This window comes from Podarcis gaigeae (genome assembly GCF_964106915.1).
Source record: "Podarcis gaigeae genome assembly, chromosome: Z".
Lineage (NCBI taxonomy): Eukaryota > Metazoa > Chordata > Lepidosauria > Squamata > Lacertidae > Podarcis > Podarcis gaigeae.
This window is the reverse complement of record NC_139691.1, coordinates 9,123,295-9,139,176: the sequence shown is the minus strand read 5'-3', so window position 1 is coordinate 9,139,176 and position 15,882 is coordinate 9,123,295. Positions and strand designations below refer to the sequence as shown.

The window sequence follows — 15,882 nt, the reverse complement described above, 5'->3', positions numbered from 1 at the left end:
ATACAGTGGTACCTCAGGTTACATACGCTTCAGGTTACAGACTCCGCTAACCCAGAAATAATGCTTCAGGTTAAGAACTTTGCTTCAGGATGAGAGCAGAAATTGTGCTCCGGCGGCGCAGCAGCAGGAGGCCCCATTAGCTAAAGTGGTGCTTCAGGTTAAGAACAGTTTCAGGTTAAGAACGGACCTCTGGAACGAATTAAGTACTTAACCCGAGGTACCACTGTATACAACAACAAAATCAAAGAATTTTAGTCGTGCAACTCAAATTGGGTCTACTAGACCTAAAACGTTTAAGCAATGTGGTTCTGGAGCCCCTCTGGGATTAGGGGCCCGAGGCTTAAACTTCATTAGTTTCATAGTGGATCCACTTCTGCATCTGATTCAATGTACAATGAAAGGCGACCTTCCACAGTTCATGCTTTCCAATACAATATGCAGATCAAATGATGAATATGCTTCAGCAGTTGAACTTTTCTGAATTTTTGTAATGCTGTTCTCCAGTCAAGCAATGTGTACAACCCACTCTCCCCCCCCCCATCCCAAAATTGTGTGAAGCCTATATAGAAGTGCATGTACTGTATTGGTGAAAAGGACATACAAAAATGTATCCTATAAGAGGAAATTGCTTTGCAAAAAAATATTAGGCAGAAAAAAATCATCTTAAAATATTGATGTATTTGCAGGACTTAAAAAAAAACTTTTAAAAATCACAAACTAATGTGGAAATCTAGAGAACTAAACTGAAGCCTGCAATAATGAGAAGTAAGGAAGGAAACTGAAACTGTCACATTGCAGATCACATGCCACGTGTTGATATAGCTCCTTCTAATTTTTTTATTGACATGTCCAGATTGCTGTAAACCCAACAGAGAGGCTGTGGCATCTTAAAGACTGACAGATTTATTGTGGTATAAGCCAGCACATTGTCAAACAAGACTAATCTTAATTCTGTGCCGGCTTGATCCTCTGTATGCTTACTGGGAAGCAAGGCCCTCCTGTGCTCACTTCCTCCTAGAGAAATGAGAATGGGATTTTACCTAAAAAGGCCTATCCTGCAAGTGACTGTTTAGATGTTATGTCCCATGGAATCCAATGGGACTCACTTCCAAGGAAATGTATGCAGGATCGCAACCCACCCCACCCCAATCTTTTGCCAGGTTACATAGCCGGATGTTTGCTGTAGAAAAACCACTGTGTGGTATCCAGCTAAGTTCTACTGAAATCAACAGACCCACCAATTTCATTGGGTCTACTCTGAGTAGGGCTAACATTGGCTACAGCCTTGAGGCTGCAATTCCAGGCATGCTTTCCAGAGTTAGTCACATTCAGCTAAGTGGGATGTGCTTCTGTTAAGCAACAATCCTATGCGTGCTTACTTGGGAAGGAGTCCCATCAATCTCAGGGGGACATACTTGCAAGTAGACATGCCTAGGATCAGGTAGGCAAGCGTAAAGGTAAAGGGACCCCTGACCATTAGGTCCAGTCGTGGCCGACTGGGGTTGCAGCCCTCATCTCGCTTTATTGGCCGAGGGAGCCGGCGTACAGCTTCCGGGTCATGTGGCCAGCATGACTAAGCTGCTTTTGGCAAACCAGAGCAGCGCACAGAAACACCGTTTACCTTCCCGCCGGAGCAGCACCTATTTATCTACTTGCACTTTGACGTGCTTTTGAACTGCTAGGCATGCAGGAGCAGGGACCGAGCAATGGGAGGTCACCCCATCGCGGGGATTTGAACCGCTGACCTTCTGATCAGCAAGTCCTAGGCTCTGTGGTTTAACCCATAGCGTCACCCTGGAAGTAAATGCTACTGCCCCCAAAGAGACTTTCTTCTGAGTGAACATGCACTTTTAAAGCTGTTCAAGTTGATGGCCATGGCGGCCTCTTGTGGAAGTGAGTTCCAAGGTTAATTAACCACTGTGTAAAGAAATGCTTTCCTTCATCTCTCCTCAATCTTCCAATGTTCAGTTTCACTGGACGTCCACAAGTTCTAGTGTTGCACAGCAGAAAAACGTCTCCCTATCAACTTTCTCTGCACTGTGCATAATTTTATTATACAACCCCATCATGCCCTATCTTTCCTTTTTCTCTAAACTAAAAAGCACCAAACACAATAACCTTTCCTTATAGGGAACATAGGAAGTTTGCCTTACTGGCCATAACTTTGGTCTATCCAGCTCAATACTGCCAACACTGACTGGCAACGGCTCTCCAGTCTTAAAAAGGGACCCCTGACCATTAGGTCCAGTCGTGGCCGACTCTGGGGTTGCGGCGCTCATCTCACTATTGGCCGAGGGAGCCGGCGTACAGCTTCCGGGTCATGTGGCCAGCATGACTAAGCCACTTCTGGTGAACCAGAGCAGCGCACGGAAATGCAGAGTGGTACCTATTTATCTACTTGCACTGGCGTGCTTTTGAACTGCTAGGTTGGCAGGAGCAGGGACCGAGCAATGGGAGCTCACCCCGTTGCGGGGATTCAAACCGCCAACCTTCTGATCATCTTAATCAACCTCTAATAGTGTCATGCAGTGAGTTGAACTAATTATATAACTAAAAATTAAATACAGTATTAATAATACTAAATAGTGGCAGAGTGCAGGTAGTTTTAAAATCAAATTTAATTGCTGATACAGTAAGTCTGAAGCCAACACACGTTTAACTTGTGCACATTCAGCTTTATGTGCTTGGCAAAAAAAGTTGTTAAAAAATTAAAACGGGGGGGGGGCAGAATGGGGGCTGACGTCTAGGGGGGAAAAGTATTTCGCAATCCCACTCGCCATTGCGCCCGATGTGCTTTGACTGTACCGTATGCAATTTTGGCTTTGGGCACGATCCCCAGAACGTAACCCCATGTAAGTTGCAGTTCTTACTGTATTGATAGTGGCACAGAGGAAATCGGTTCAAAATAAAATTTAAATAAGAATACGATTTAGTTTCATAAATTTGAATAGTGCCGTTCGTCCGATGGCCACATTGTGGTTTACGAATAGTGGCACAATTAAATAGTGGCTGTGGCACAGTGAAGAAAGTTTTTAAATAAAAGTTAAATAATAATAATAGGAGTGGCACACCGGAAACAGCTTTTAAATTTTATTTATTTTTAGTAAACAAAAAAAGATAAATCAAGACAACCACACCTCTTGCACGCACGCACGTACAATTCTTTCTTCTCTCCCCGCCGGCCTGTCTGCAAAGGAGCGCAAGAAATAATAAGCAAGAGGCGGAGAAGAAAGGGGGCGGCGTTGAAGGCAAAAGGCGTGTCCCCGGGAAGGGAGAGCCTGGGAGTTGTAGGCGAGTTGGGCGCGAGGCAAGGCCAGCTGGGACCAAACCGCGTCCGCCTATTCCTCGCTTGCTCATGGAGTGGGTTTCCTGGCGGGGCACGTCTTCGTTTTCCTCTCCTCGTCGCCTTTAGCCGGGGCTTGGCTTTTCTCCAGCCGCTGCTTCTTCCTTATCCTCTTCGTCCTCTCCTTGCGTCTCGATCTCTCCTTCTCCGCCATGGGGGACGTGATCTCGGCACACCTGGACGACAGCAGGCGGCAGTTCATCGCAGGTAAGGCGTCTTGGTTCTCGGCGCGGGCCGGCCGAGCATGTTGTCGGCTGCAAAACAACAACCCCAGGAAGTCTGAATTGATTATTATTATTACTTTCTTGTCGCATCCAATGCTAGCCCTCCTCCGAGTAGACATATTGGCACGACTAAGGGAACCGTGCCTCTCGTTTTTCACTGGATTCATTCAGAGTAAGGCTAGCGTTGGATACATCCGCCGTGTAGCTTGGCGATGGGGAGGGGGAATAAAACCCCCAAAACGAAGGATCTACTCCAGCCGAGTTCTCCTCAGTCATAGGAGCCAACTCCTAGGGGCCGAGGGGTCTTTGACTTCCCCAGTAAAATATATGAGTCCCCCCTAAAGTTGATGGGCATTGCTATTCAAATTGTGTGCGTGTGCACCGCATCATGTGATTGATTATGCGAGGTTGAGTTTACCTGCCCCCCCCATTTTATTCAAGTTGGCAGGCACCCCTGCTCAGAGTAGACCCCGTTGAAGTGAATGTGCCTGAATTAGTCGTGTCTTTATTTCAGCGACTAACCTTGGACGCAACACAGTTTGAGGTTTGTCACTGATGCTCCCCTTACTCGGAGTAGACCATCTTGAAATTGGTGGGCATGGCTAACTTGGGTTCATTTATTTCACTATGTCTATTCCGTGGAGAACTTGGTTGGATACAACTTCCATCCCCCCTCCCCGGCGCCCATGCATTTTTAGGCGTGGTGGGGTCTGATTTTGTTTTTTGTGCTGGGGAGACTTCCTCCCCATGGAAATAATAGTAAGCTAGGTTAACTGAGTATTTTACATCATTCTGGCCTCTGCAAAGTATGATATAATGTGAATTTCACTTGAGATTTTTTAGGGGGAGGTGTTAACCGTCTAGCTGAAAAAAAAGTTTTCGGCGGGGGAGGGGTTGTGGGGAACCAGTTGATCTTGGTATTATTTTAAATGTCTTTTTGCAGGGGGAGGGGCTACCTACCTATGCAAATGATTGTACTAGTATACTGAATATTGCACACTATTCTGGTTCGATATAAAGTGACATTATGAGAGATGTTTTTGGAGTGTGTGTGTGTTAGAAATCTGAGGGACGTAAGAAGTGGGGAAACTCCTGGCTGAATTTTTTCAGGCTTCGTACTATCGGAGTCTGATTCCCCCCCCCCCCGCAACACCCACCCCATTTCTTTTTCCCCCTTCTCCACGTTGCAAGTCCTTTGCTTCAATCTCTCCGTCTCCCTTCCCCGCTCTGCCTTTGGAGCGGGGTGAGAGGAGGTACCGCCTCTTTTTAAGAAGCAAGTCTGTGCAAAGGCATGTTTGGTTTACCTAATCTGATGAAGGGGAGAGTTTAAGGAGGATCGTGGGGGGGGGGGGGGGAGTTGCCGAAGAAGCTATAGAGGGCGAATTGTCCTTCCTTTCCTCAGTCAAGGAAGAAGCTGGCACTCAGTTCCTAAAGACCAACTTACTTCTTCCCTTGAGAATATTTATACAGTGATGTTACAAGTATTTATACAGAGATTTTTGAGAAAACCAAATAGGTCTCTGTCCCATGGAGCCTACAGATCGTGGGGGAAAGTATGAATATTAAATTAGGATGGGAGTAGATGGGACGCGGTTGGCACTGTGGGTTAAACCACAGAGCCTAGGGCTTGCCGATCAGAAGGTCGGCGGTTCGAATCCCCGTGACGGGGTGAGCTCCAGTTGCTCGGTCCCAGCTCCTGCCATCCTAGCAGTTCGAAAGCACCTCAAAGTGCAAGTACCCTCCAGTGGGAGGGTAAACGGTGTTTCCGTGCACTGCTCTGGTTTCGCCAGAAGCGGCTTAGACATGCTGGCCACATGACCTGGAAGCTGTACACCAGCTCCCTCGGCCAATAAAGCGAGATGAGAGCCGCAACCCCAGAGTCGGCCACGACTGGACCTAATGGTTAGGGGTCCCTTTACCTTTAAAAGGATGGTGGTGGTGATGATGATGATATCCTATTCTTTCCTCCAAGGAGTTCTTGGTAAAATATGTGCTGTGCGACTGCACACATTTATTAACCTCATGGAAGCCCTGAAATTTAGTTCAGACTGAATGACCTAAGAGCTCCAACTTAAGATCCATTGCCAACTATGTCTCCCTTTCCCCCCAGGCAGGAATGTTATCACACATACTTTGCACTTTGGGAATTAGGATTATGGGGATAATTGTTCTGAAAAAGGTGGTTTTTGAAGAGGGAACCTGAACAGGAAGGGAGAAAGGTGTCACTTAATGCGACACACTGACCCCCCCCCCAAGTTTCTTAAGTAAGGGCTTTTTTGAGGGGTGAAGCAGGTCTAAGCTATTAGAAATGGCGTAGCAGGCTGAAATTGAACTGGATGAGCTTTTCTCCCAGTGCATTGAAGGTCAAGTGATGGGCAAGGTGCCACCTGATGGATTTCTGCCTCTTAATGGTGCAAAGGGACACAATCTTGAAGTAAGAAGGGGATGCCTTTTGTTTTTAATGTGTTCTTGTGGGGGAATGGGGAGTAAAATGTGTGTTTTGGTGCTGCAATTGTAAAATTAGGGAGTGGCAGGACTGAGGAACGGTGCGCAGCAGAAGGGTGCGTCTTTGCTGCTTGTGTGCACATGGAGCAGAAAGTGGCAATAAACTCAAGAAACTATGTGAATAAAGTGCTACAAACCCCTGAGACAGTTTGCTCGCAAGGTGCTTAGGATCACTGCTTGGAGCCCCCTATTTTAAATTTTATTTGAATCATTTCTTACCCACACTTCAACCAAAACCATGAAAGTTCCCAGGTGGCTTCAAATATATTCTCCATGGAAAATCTTGGGTACCCAAAACTTTGCTGCTGGCACTTTAGTCTCTTTCACTTGCCTGCCCCTTCCAACCTACCTTCCTTAATGCTCAGGGGTTGGTGAAATAAATATGTAATAATCCTTTGAGGACTAGATCATGCATTCAGATAGGTTTAATCTTGGACTAGGATTAGTTGGGGGACCTCTCTTGAATTATTACGACTGAGCTCTGGAGACAGATAAAGTAATGAGTGATGCTTCCCTGAGCATCTTCAGAGGACCTTCCCCACTTGTCTTTACCCACCTGCCATTTCTTTTAAGGCAAAGGATTTCCATTTGAGGCATAAATAATAGGCATGGCTCTCAGTGGACTCAGTCTGTAGGCGTGCTGGCAGGGGGTTTCTCTCCATCTGATGCATGTTGTTGTTGTTTAATTGTTTAGTCATGTCTGACTCTTCATGACCCCATGGACCAGAGCACACCAGGCACTCCTGTCTTCCTCTGCCTCCCGCAGTTTGGTCAAACTCATGTTGGTAGCTTCGAGAACACTGTCCAACCATCTTGTCCTCTGTCGTCCCCTTCTCCTTGTGCTCTCCATCTTTCCCAACATCAAGGTCTTTTCCAGGGAGTCTTCTCTTCTCATGAGGTGGCCAAAGCATTGGAGCCTCAGCTTCACGATCTGTCCTTCCAGTGAGCACTCAGGGCTGGTTTCATTAAGAATGGATAGGTTTGATCTTCTTGCAGTCCATGGGACTCTCTGATGCATAGGGATCAGTAAGTAATGTTTCCTTTTCTGGAATTTACTGGTTTGGCTTCTTATCCCAAATCTTCCCCCAAGAAACTGTGGAAGGCATACATGGAGTGTGGTCTCCCTCCCCACCTCAAAAATGCCCTCCCAGCAACCCTGCAAGGTAGGTAGATAGAGACTGGCCCGTTAAACATCGTGGAAGTCCTGGATTGTGCCTTCTCCGTCTAGACTGTCTTGGCACACAGCATTGCCAGTTTAAATTTACTTTTCGTAGTCTGGCCTGTAGGGCTGTTGGCAAAAGCACTCTCCCCCCCTCCCTCCCTCCTCCCACAAGGCATAGGGTAACAGGATGTATGGCTCCTTGTTGGAAAGGCAATTTCCCGCCTGCTTTCCCTCCTGCTACTGCCTTTGGGAGCAGACTGTGTTGCAGTCAGACTTCGTGACAATTGCTCTTTTGCCCTTGGAAGCAAAGGGCCTGATTATAGTCTGGGAAAACTGGGTGGGAGGCTCTGCTAATTGCTGCCTACAGAGGCTTGGTGGTTCCCTAATAAAGGGTGAAGAGGAGAGAGAGGTCAGGAATCAGTCGAGGCACACTCTCTCTCCTGACTTCCTACCCCCCCCCCCCGGTAACTGACAAGCCAGCAGCCCTCATCTCCCAACCCTAAAATTCTCCTTTTTGACCTCTTGCCTTTCTATGCTTCACTTCCAGCATTTAGAGTTGTGCATTAGGGGTGTGTGTGTGTGCGCGCGCGTGTGTGTGATCATCAGGCCCAGTGGTGCTTGTATAACGACTGGTTGTGGGGGGTGTAGGGTGTTCTTAATGGAAACCCACAACAACATCTCCACACACAAACTGACTCCTTCCCTCAATTATAGCCATCTTTTCTATGTACCTGATCTAAGTCACAGTCTTATTATTATTATTAAAAACGTTTTTACTGGTGACATAGCAAAGCAGATAAGTGGAATATTTATAATTGCTGTACAATAAATAGTAGTAATTGAGGGAGGTGGGTGGCGCTGTGGGTTAAACCACAGAGCCTAGGACTTGCCGATCAGAAGGTCGGCGGTTCGAATCCCCACGATGGGGTGAGCTCCTGTTCTCGGTCCCAGCTCCTGCCAACCTAGCAGTTCAAAAACACGTCAAAGTGTAAGTAGATCAATAGGTACCGCTCTGGCGGGAAGGTAAACGGCATTTCCGTGCGCTGCTCTGGTTCGCCGGAAGCGGCTTAGTCATGCTGGCCACATGACCTGGAAACTGTACGCCGGCTCCCTTGGCCAATAAAGCGAGATGAGCACCGCAACCCCAGAGTCGTCCGCAACTGGACCTAATGGTCAGGGGTCCCTTTGCCTTTAAATAGTAGTAATACTTTTGAGAGAAAAGAATCTTCTTGCATTTATTTATTTCAGGGCAGTGATTTCTATCCCTGATGCAAACTGTGACACGAAGAGGGGATGGATTGAATCTCCATAGCTGCTATTTGCCTACCTGCCCCCCCCCCCCGAATGCATCTCATTGCTAATTTCACGAGTAATGTCAATATCTAACTTTCTAAAAGAAGTGCAATTCATAAATACAGTCTAACCAGCCATGCTCTCCCCCCCCATAGTATTGTGAAAATTGTAGCTGAAACATAAGGGAACTAAGCTCCCTGTTTCCAGCCCCCCACCCATCCAGCTGTGTACACACCAAACATTTAAAGCAGATGACTTCGCCAAAAGAATCCTGGGAACTGGAGTTCACCCCTAAGGCTACAATTGCCAGAACCCTCAACCACGCTACAGTTCCCAAGATTCTTTGAGGGAGGTCATATGTTTTAAATGTGATTTAAACCAATGGTGCAGGCGCACATTGTGATTTGAACACAGATCAGGCCCTTTAAGGCCCCTTGGGTCCCTACGCCATCTTCCACACATGGCTCGTGGCTATTTATTGTACTGATACTTCCAATAAATAATAATACCATTTGCTGGGAACAAAATGCTGCCCTACGTGAGTTGTTAGCCTGATCCAACAGGCTCTTCTTATGAATGACATAGAAGCTATAGATAATCAGCTATTGAAAAGCAAAAGGGCTGATTCTATGGCAGGCTAGCGCTTGTGTAGCTTTTTCCATATCTGCCTTACATATTACTGTATATTTTGGAAAGTTCTTTGTTCGCTCTGCATTTGGACACCTCTTCAGATATCACCATCAAAATTTAGCCCAAATTTGAGGTCAATGAACAGGTTTTCACCTGTGTTTGAATGACATTTTGAATCAAGATGGTGGACTGATTTTACCCACTGATTTCAAAAGTGCACCGATTTTTGTTTGTTTGTTAGAATTCTCAAGTGGTGCCTTGTGCAAAACTGCTACTATATTTTATTTTAGCGTATGCTGTGGTGATGGGGGATTGTGCCAAAGCAAATATCTGAAGCCACTATATTTGATGCTCTGTCATGTGTTTTTACTGTTGTACACCATCCTGGGATCTTTTGATAAAGAGCAGTACATAAATTGAAATGATAATAATAATAATAATAATAATAATAATAATAATAATAATAATAATAAGGCTATGTTAATCATTTTTAGGGCGCAATTTCCAATGTTGCAAAGGCGGGAGAAGAATCTTTATCATCTACTTTATCATCTACTTGTGGTGAATGGTTTGTTATAAAATTCAAGTGAAGATGGGGTGTGTGTGTGTGTGTGTGTGTGTATCTGTATCTGTCTTATAGGGAACTTAGCCTTATATTCTGTCAAATTCTGTGTCCATCAAACTAAGATGTGCTGCTGATGTGCTGTCTTCCAGAGTTTGTTGGACTACAATTCCAGCCAGTGCCAGCCAGCATGGCCAATGGTCAGGGCTGATGGGAATCGCAAACAACAACATCTGGAAAACTCCGTTTTAGTGACCCATGGTTTAACCTAGTACTGACGGTTCTGACTGGCAGGTGCTCTCCAGGGTATCAGAGGTTTTCTCCATCGTCTGCCACCTAATACTTTTTTAAGTGGGGATGCTAGGATTGAACTTGGGACCTTCTGCATACAAAGCAGGGGCTTTACCACTGAGCTACAGCCCTTCTCCAACATGGGAAGCTTCCCTATACTGAGTCAGACCATTGCTCCATCTATCTCAGTGTTGTCTGTGCTCACTGGCTCTCCATGATTTCAGACAAGGGGTGCTCCTACCCCTACCTGGAGGTGTCAGCAATTGAACCTAAGACCTTCTGCTCTGCTGCTCAGTTGTGCGCTTTCCGCAAATGACTCTGGAGTGCCTAGGAATTTCCGACCCCAATCTGCTTGTTTCCACTGCCCCTTGGAAACTTCATGTTTCTGAAGTGCTGGTTGATATATCTCTGAGCATGTTTAAAGCAATTATCTGCATGGCACTGAAGTCCACCTGGGGCAGGAGCAGTCCTAAATCAATTATCTGCATGGCACTGAAGGCCACCTGTGGCAGGAGCAGTCCTTTTCATTAAATATTTCACCTGCTGAGCACCTGATCTGCTGCAGCTGAGCCAAGTACCCAGAAGTTGCTCAATGATGACTCAAGCTCCTTTGTGACTGAATGGAATAGATGAGTAGGCCTTTTAGTGGGAAACGGCTGGCTATTCAGTCCTTCCCCCTTGCAGAATTGTGAATCACACTAGGCTTCACTTCTGTGGAAGTTAGACACCTCATAGGACTAACTTTGCTGGTGTTGGTGAACTTTGCATTGTGCAGTCACAGCTATTTGTGCCTGTGATGGTATCAGGGGAGTTATATGTAGTCGTGCTTTCAATACTGTTTGTACCTGCAAAAGCTTTGAGGTACCCACACTTACTCTTTTCTACTCTACAGCTTCCAACTGAACTCCTGTAATTTCTCACACCACAAATGTTTCAGGGTGTTGTACTTTTGCCCCATGTTTGTTGCATTGTAGTGTAAGACAGCAATAATACAATTACATTGGGTAGCATCACAAGACAACGAATAATTAAATTTAGATCCTGCCCTCCTTCTCCTTGCTTCATTTAAAATTTTTAGAGACTTTGAGACTAAAGATTTCGTTTTGTACTTGTTATGGTTTGAAGGAATTCTATAAAGATTGTCTATTGCGTATGTACAAGGTCATTGTGTTGCCTAGACATTGCTGACTTACTCTTTGCAACACAGGGGTTTGTTTGGTTACTACTTACTTCTTCTCTAAGTGGTGGACATGAAAGTGATAACTTAATAAAAGCATCTTGAAAACAATTCCAATATAGAAGCAAGTGGGAAAGATTACTTCTTAAAAGACTTCAGTAAGCACCAAAAAAATAAGAGATGGCATAGAATAATAGAACTGCAGAGTTTGAAGGGACCGTGAGGGTCAACTAGTCCAACCCCCTGCAATGCAGGAATCTCAGCTAAAGCATCCATGACAGATGACCATCCAACCTCTGCTTAAAACCTCCAAGGAAGGAGAGTCCACAACCTCCTGAGGGAGTCTGTTTCACTGCTGAACAGCTCTTACTGTCGGAAAGTTTCTCCAAATGTTTAGTCGGACTCTCCTTTCTTGCAACTTGAAGCCGTTGGTTTCAGTCCTACCCTCAAAAGCAGGAGAAAACAAGCTTGCTCTCTCCTCCATGTGACAGCCCTTGAGATATTTGCAGATGGCTGTCATATATCCTCTAGTCTCATCTTTTCCATGCTAAACATACCCAACTCCCTCAACCATTCCTCATAAGACTTGGTGTGCAGACCCTTGATCATATTGACTGCCTTCCTCTGCACACCTTCCAGCTTGTCAACATCCTTCTTAAATTGTGGTGCCCATAATTGGACACACTATGCCAGGTGTAGTCTGACAGAGGCAGAATAGAGTGGGACTATTACTTCTCACAATACTTCTGTTCATGCAGCCTAGAATTACACCAGCTTTTTTTTTTTTTTTTTTTTTTTTTTGCTTCATCACACTGCTGACTCATGATAAGTAAGTAAGAATTTGATCCCTGGTCTCCCAGGCACTGGTCTGACACTCTAACCACTATGCCACACATAAAATGGGATGTGTGTGGGAGGTTAATTAAAAATCCATCATTAATGCATTAGTGCTGCATCAATTAAATATTGCAGAATGCACCTGCAAACCATTGTGCCCCCGCCCCATTTGCAGGAACTATATGACAGGAGTATGGGACGCGGGTGGTGCTGTGGGTTAAACCACAGAGCCTAGGGCTTGCCGATCGGAAGGTCGGTGGTTCGAATCCCCCCCCCCCCCGGCCTGGGTGAGTTCCCGTTACTTGGTCCCAGCTCCTCCCAACCTAGCAGTTCAAAAGCACATCAAACTGCAAATAGATAAATAGGTACCCCTGGAGCGGGAAGGTAAACAGCGTTTCCATGTGCTGCTCTGGTTCACCAGAAGCGGCTTAGTCATGCTGGCCACATGACCCAGAAGCTATACGCCGGCTCCCTCAGCCAGTAAAGCGAGATGAGTGCTGCAACCCCAGAGTCGTCCTCGGCTGGACCTAATGGTGAGGGGTCCCTTTACCTTTAGCTATAAGACAGGAATGGCACACATTGGACCCTCCAGATGTTGTTGGACTACAGCTTGCCATTCCTGACTGTTGCTTTCATCCTGATGCTAAATATTGGTTCTAGGCACCTCTCTCTGGGCTAGCAAGGGAGGTGGCTGACATGTCAACCTGTGGATGTTGCAGCTGCACATGCGCTATGCAAACCTCTCTGACCACACACACCCAGGCTTGGGAGAACTGAGTGCTGCATTCTGTGGTTTCTTTGTTGTTTTTTCATTAGGCCTCATTCCTATCTGATCTTCCTCCTTTGTGCCCAAACTGGCCCTGTTTCTCTCTCTCTCCCCCCCCCCCTCCTTAGAGGGAAGGAAGGGAGGGAAAGAAAAATAGGTTGTAAATTCAGGAGAGGATTTGTGGTTCATCATGCTCCTCCCAAGAAGCATGATAAGCTGTCTCTTTGCACTTTAGTTTGTATTTATTTATTTTTAAAAAACCTATACACCACAATTTATTTATTTCTTAAAAAATCAAAGTGGTTTGCCAACAATATGTATAAAATAAAATAAAAACATAAATATTAAAATTGCATATAACTCGCTAACCGTAGCATATTTTTTCTGTCTTACTTGAATTGTCTGCATAAACTGGTTGCAAATAAAATAAAAATGGCAAATGTTTGTGCAATGCTAACGTGTGATTACTTGGCCACAATCTCGACTTTCCTGCAGGGGCACTTGTTATGTGGAATGGCCCTAGCTCAGGGTTTGCCATGACTCACTCTAGCAGTAATTACATTAAAGTAATTACTGATTTACTAATAATCATTTTTGAAATTGAAATATCGATAATGAGCAGTCTCATGTCCAGAGTTGCTCAGAAAGTGTAAGAAACCAAAAGATCTGGAACTAATTCTGTTCCACTTCCGAGGTACTACTGTACATAGAGAAGATGTGGCAGGATCCTGACAGTCCTCAGAGTTCACCCACTGAAATCAGTGGACTTAAAGCTAGTTATGTTTATTCATTTAAGTGTGCCTTCTCTAGGTCAGCCTAGCACATAGGCTGGATATAACCCTCTGTCTTTATTTTTTTTAATGAATCTTGGTGGGGTGTGTGTGTCTGATTTTGATTAGTGTCTGCTTTCTCAAATAAAGAGTGTTTTCCAGCAGAAGAATGAGAGACATTCCCTTTATCAAAAGCATAGTGTGACAAGCACCCCGCCCTGTTTTCACCAGAGGTCCCACCTTTTCATATAAGTGTTAGATAAAGAGCGTATAAAACCAGTGTGTGGAACTTAAAATTTTGCGTCTCTCTCTGGCAAAGCACAGCATTCTCTCATCTTCTCTCATCAGTTACTGCTGATGTAAAAAGTAACAGTTCTGATAGTTGTTTATTTATTTTGCCCACTCTGTAAATAAACTATGGGCGCCTGGTCAGACCTTGCCTCATCTCCCCTTTAAAAGTCTCCAGATAATTCCTCTCTCAAAGCAACATATAAAGGGCAGTACATGGCAACATGTTATAACTTATTCAGTGTGGGCTAAACCATGAAAAGTATGCCATGGAAAGTATCCCTTCAACTGTGGCGAGAAGAAACATGGGAGGTGGGGTGAAAGCCACAGTTCTGGGGTGGCATTCTGTTGGGGTGGAAACTGACCCTTTCCCAGTATTATCAGATTAATTATTTGATGAGGAGGGAGGAGACACAGCTCAGTGAAGGAAGGAGGTTGCGTGCCTGTGCGCAAGAGCGTGGGATAGCCACACCTGTTGCTGGCATGCCACCTCCAGAGGGTTAGCTGAGGGTTATCCTTAGGACCAAAAAGGGTTAGTCACCCCTACTCTCGGCCAAACATACTCTGCTCTCGGCTAAACTCTTAATCCCAATGTGATTCTTGGGGGTATGAGAAATGATTACTCCCTCTGAACATATGCACAGTTGGTTTCTTTTCTAGAGAGCAGCCACAGCATATAGCTCAGCTTAAGTGGGAGAGGTTTCTCTGTTAAAATCAAAACAGTTGACTTGCAGGTAGATGTAATCCCCTGGTGCGGTTCTCTTCAGAAATTCCAGCAGGTCAGAGATGTTAACCTGTGGCAAAGAAACCAACCAAGTTCCTTCTGGCACCTGAAAGACTGACTGGTTTTAGATAGCTAGAAAGGCAAATAGACAGATAGGCGCCAGCTCCTAGGAGCCAATGGACTTTTGCCCCCCTCCCTCCTTTTCTTAGGGGGCCTGGCCCCCTCATGATGTTGCACAATGCTCATGGCATCAGAACATTGTGTTGGACCCCTCAATCATCTTGAGAAGATGGTGCCTCTGGATAGATAGAATTTTGTCACGAAGTGGATGAGTGATCTTCAGGTGTCAGGTGTAATTGGGAAAAGAGAGGAGGTGATAGTAAACAATGGGCCAAAAATCCATGCAAGGCAATGTTAGAGGTATAGTTTGTGATGTTTCTGAACAAGATAGCATATATGATGTCATACTATTGGCCCACCAAGCACAGTTTTATTAACATTGACTGGGAGTAGCTCTCTCAATTTCAGACATGGTCTCTCTCTTCCAACTGCCCCTGCAGATGCTCTGCCACTGAGCTATGCTTCCATCAGTAGCTGTGTCACTGCCAGCCTTCCCAACTTTGCTAGTTGTTCACTTCATCTGTAATGGAAGAGAGTTTGCTGACCTTCACTGAGCCGCAATTTTCTGCCAAACTAAAGTTAAGCAGTTTGTTTTCCTGTGTGGATATATATTGCCAGGTGAGAATGCTCCATGCATCTGGCAAAGTGGGCTCTGGTCCAAGAAACTTCTGGCCCAATGAGACAGAGTCTTTCAGATGCTTCTAAACTTCTTGCTGAATCACAGTGAGCATGGAACCCAGAGAAAGCTTGACTACCCATCATCAGCATTGCTCAGCTAGTCACCATAGTAAGGTTATTTAGACAGTCCTAAGTAATGTTATTCCTTACTGGGAGGGTCCTTAGTTCAGTGGCAGAACATGTTCTGCATGCAGAAGGTCCCAGGTTCAATCACTATATTCCTAGGTTGGGAATGTGGCGGGTTTGCAGTCTGTAATAACATGCCTTGTCTTGTCTTCAGGGACCATTGACTTAGTGCCTTTCTCAGAAGACTGCATTGCCAAAAGTAGGAGCTGCCCAAGTTGGGCAAAGCTGTGGCAACATCTGGAATACTGATCTCCATTGCATCAGAGTAGGGTGAACACAGATGCTGGCCAGTTTTTGAAACCAGTATGTGACCTGTCAGCACCTCTCTCCTCACCTCCCACCCCTGTGTTGTACAGCCGGCCTGTTTTGCAGACAGTGGATGGTTT

The 15,882-nt window shown here is 45.4% G+C and overlaps 1 protein-coding gene across 1 annotated transcript in view; it reads left to right on the top strand.

Annotated features, from left to right (window-relative positions):
* Positions 1-3,227: 3,227 nt before the first annotated feature.
* Positions 3,228-15,882, top strand: part of NIBAN2 (niban apoptosis regulator 2) — a 103,182-nt gene continuing 90,527 nt past the window's right edge. The window contains exon 1 of the mRNA XM_083721732.1: positions 3,228-3,550. Coding sequence (XP_083577858.1) covers positions 3,496-3,550 — 55 coding nt within the window. The 5' untranslated portion in view covers positions 3,228-3,495. The remainder of the gene's footprint in view (positions 3,551-15,882) is intronic.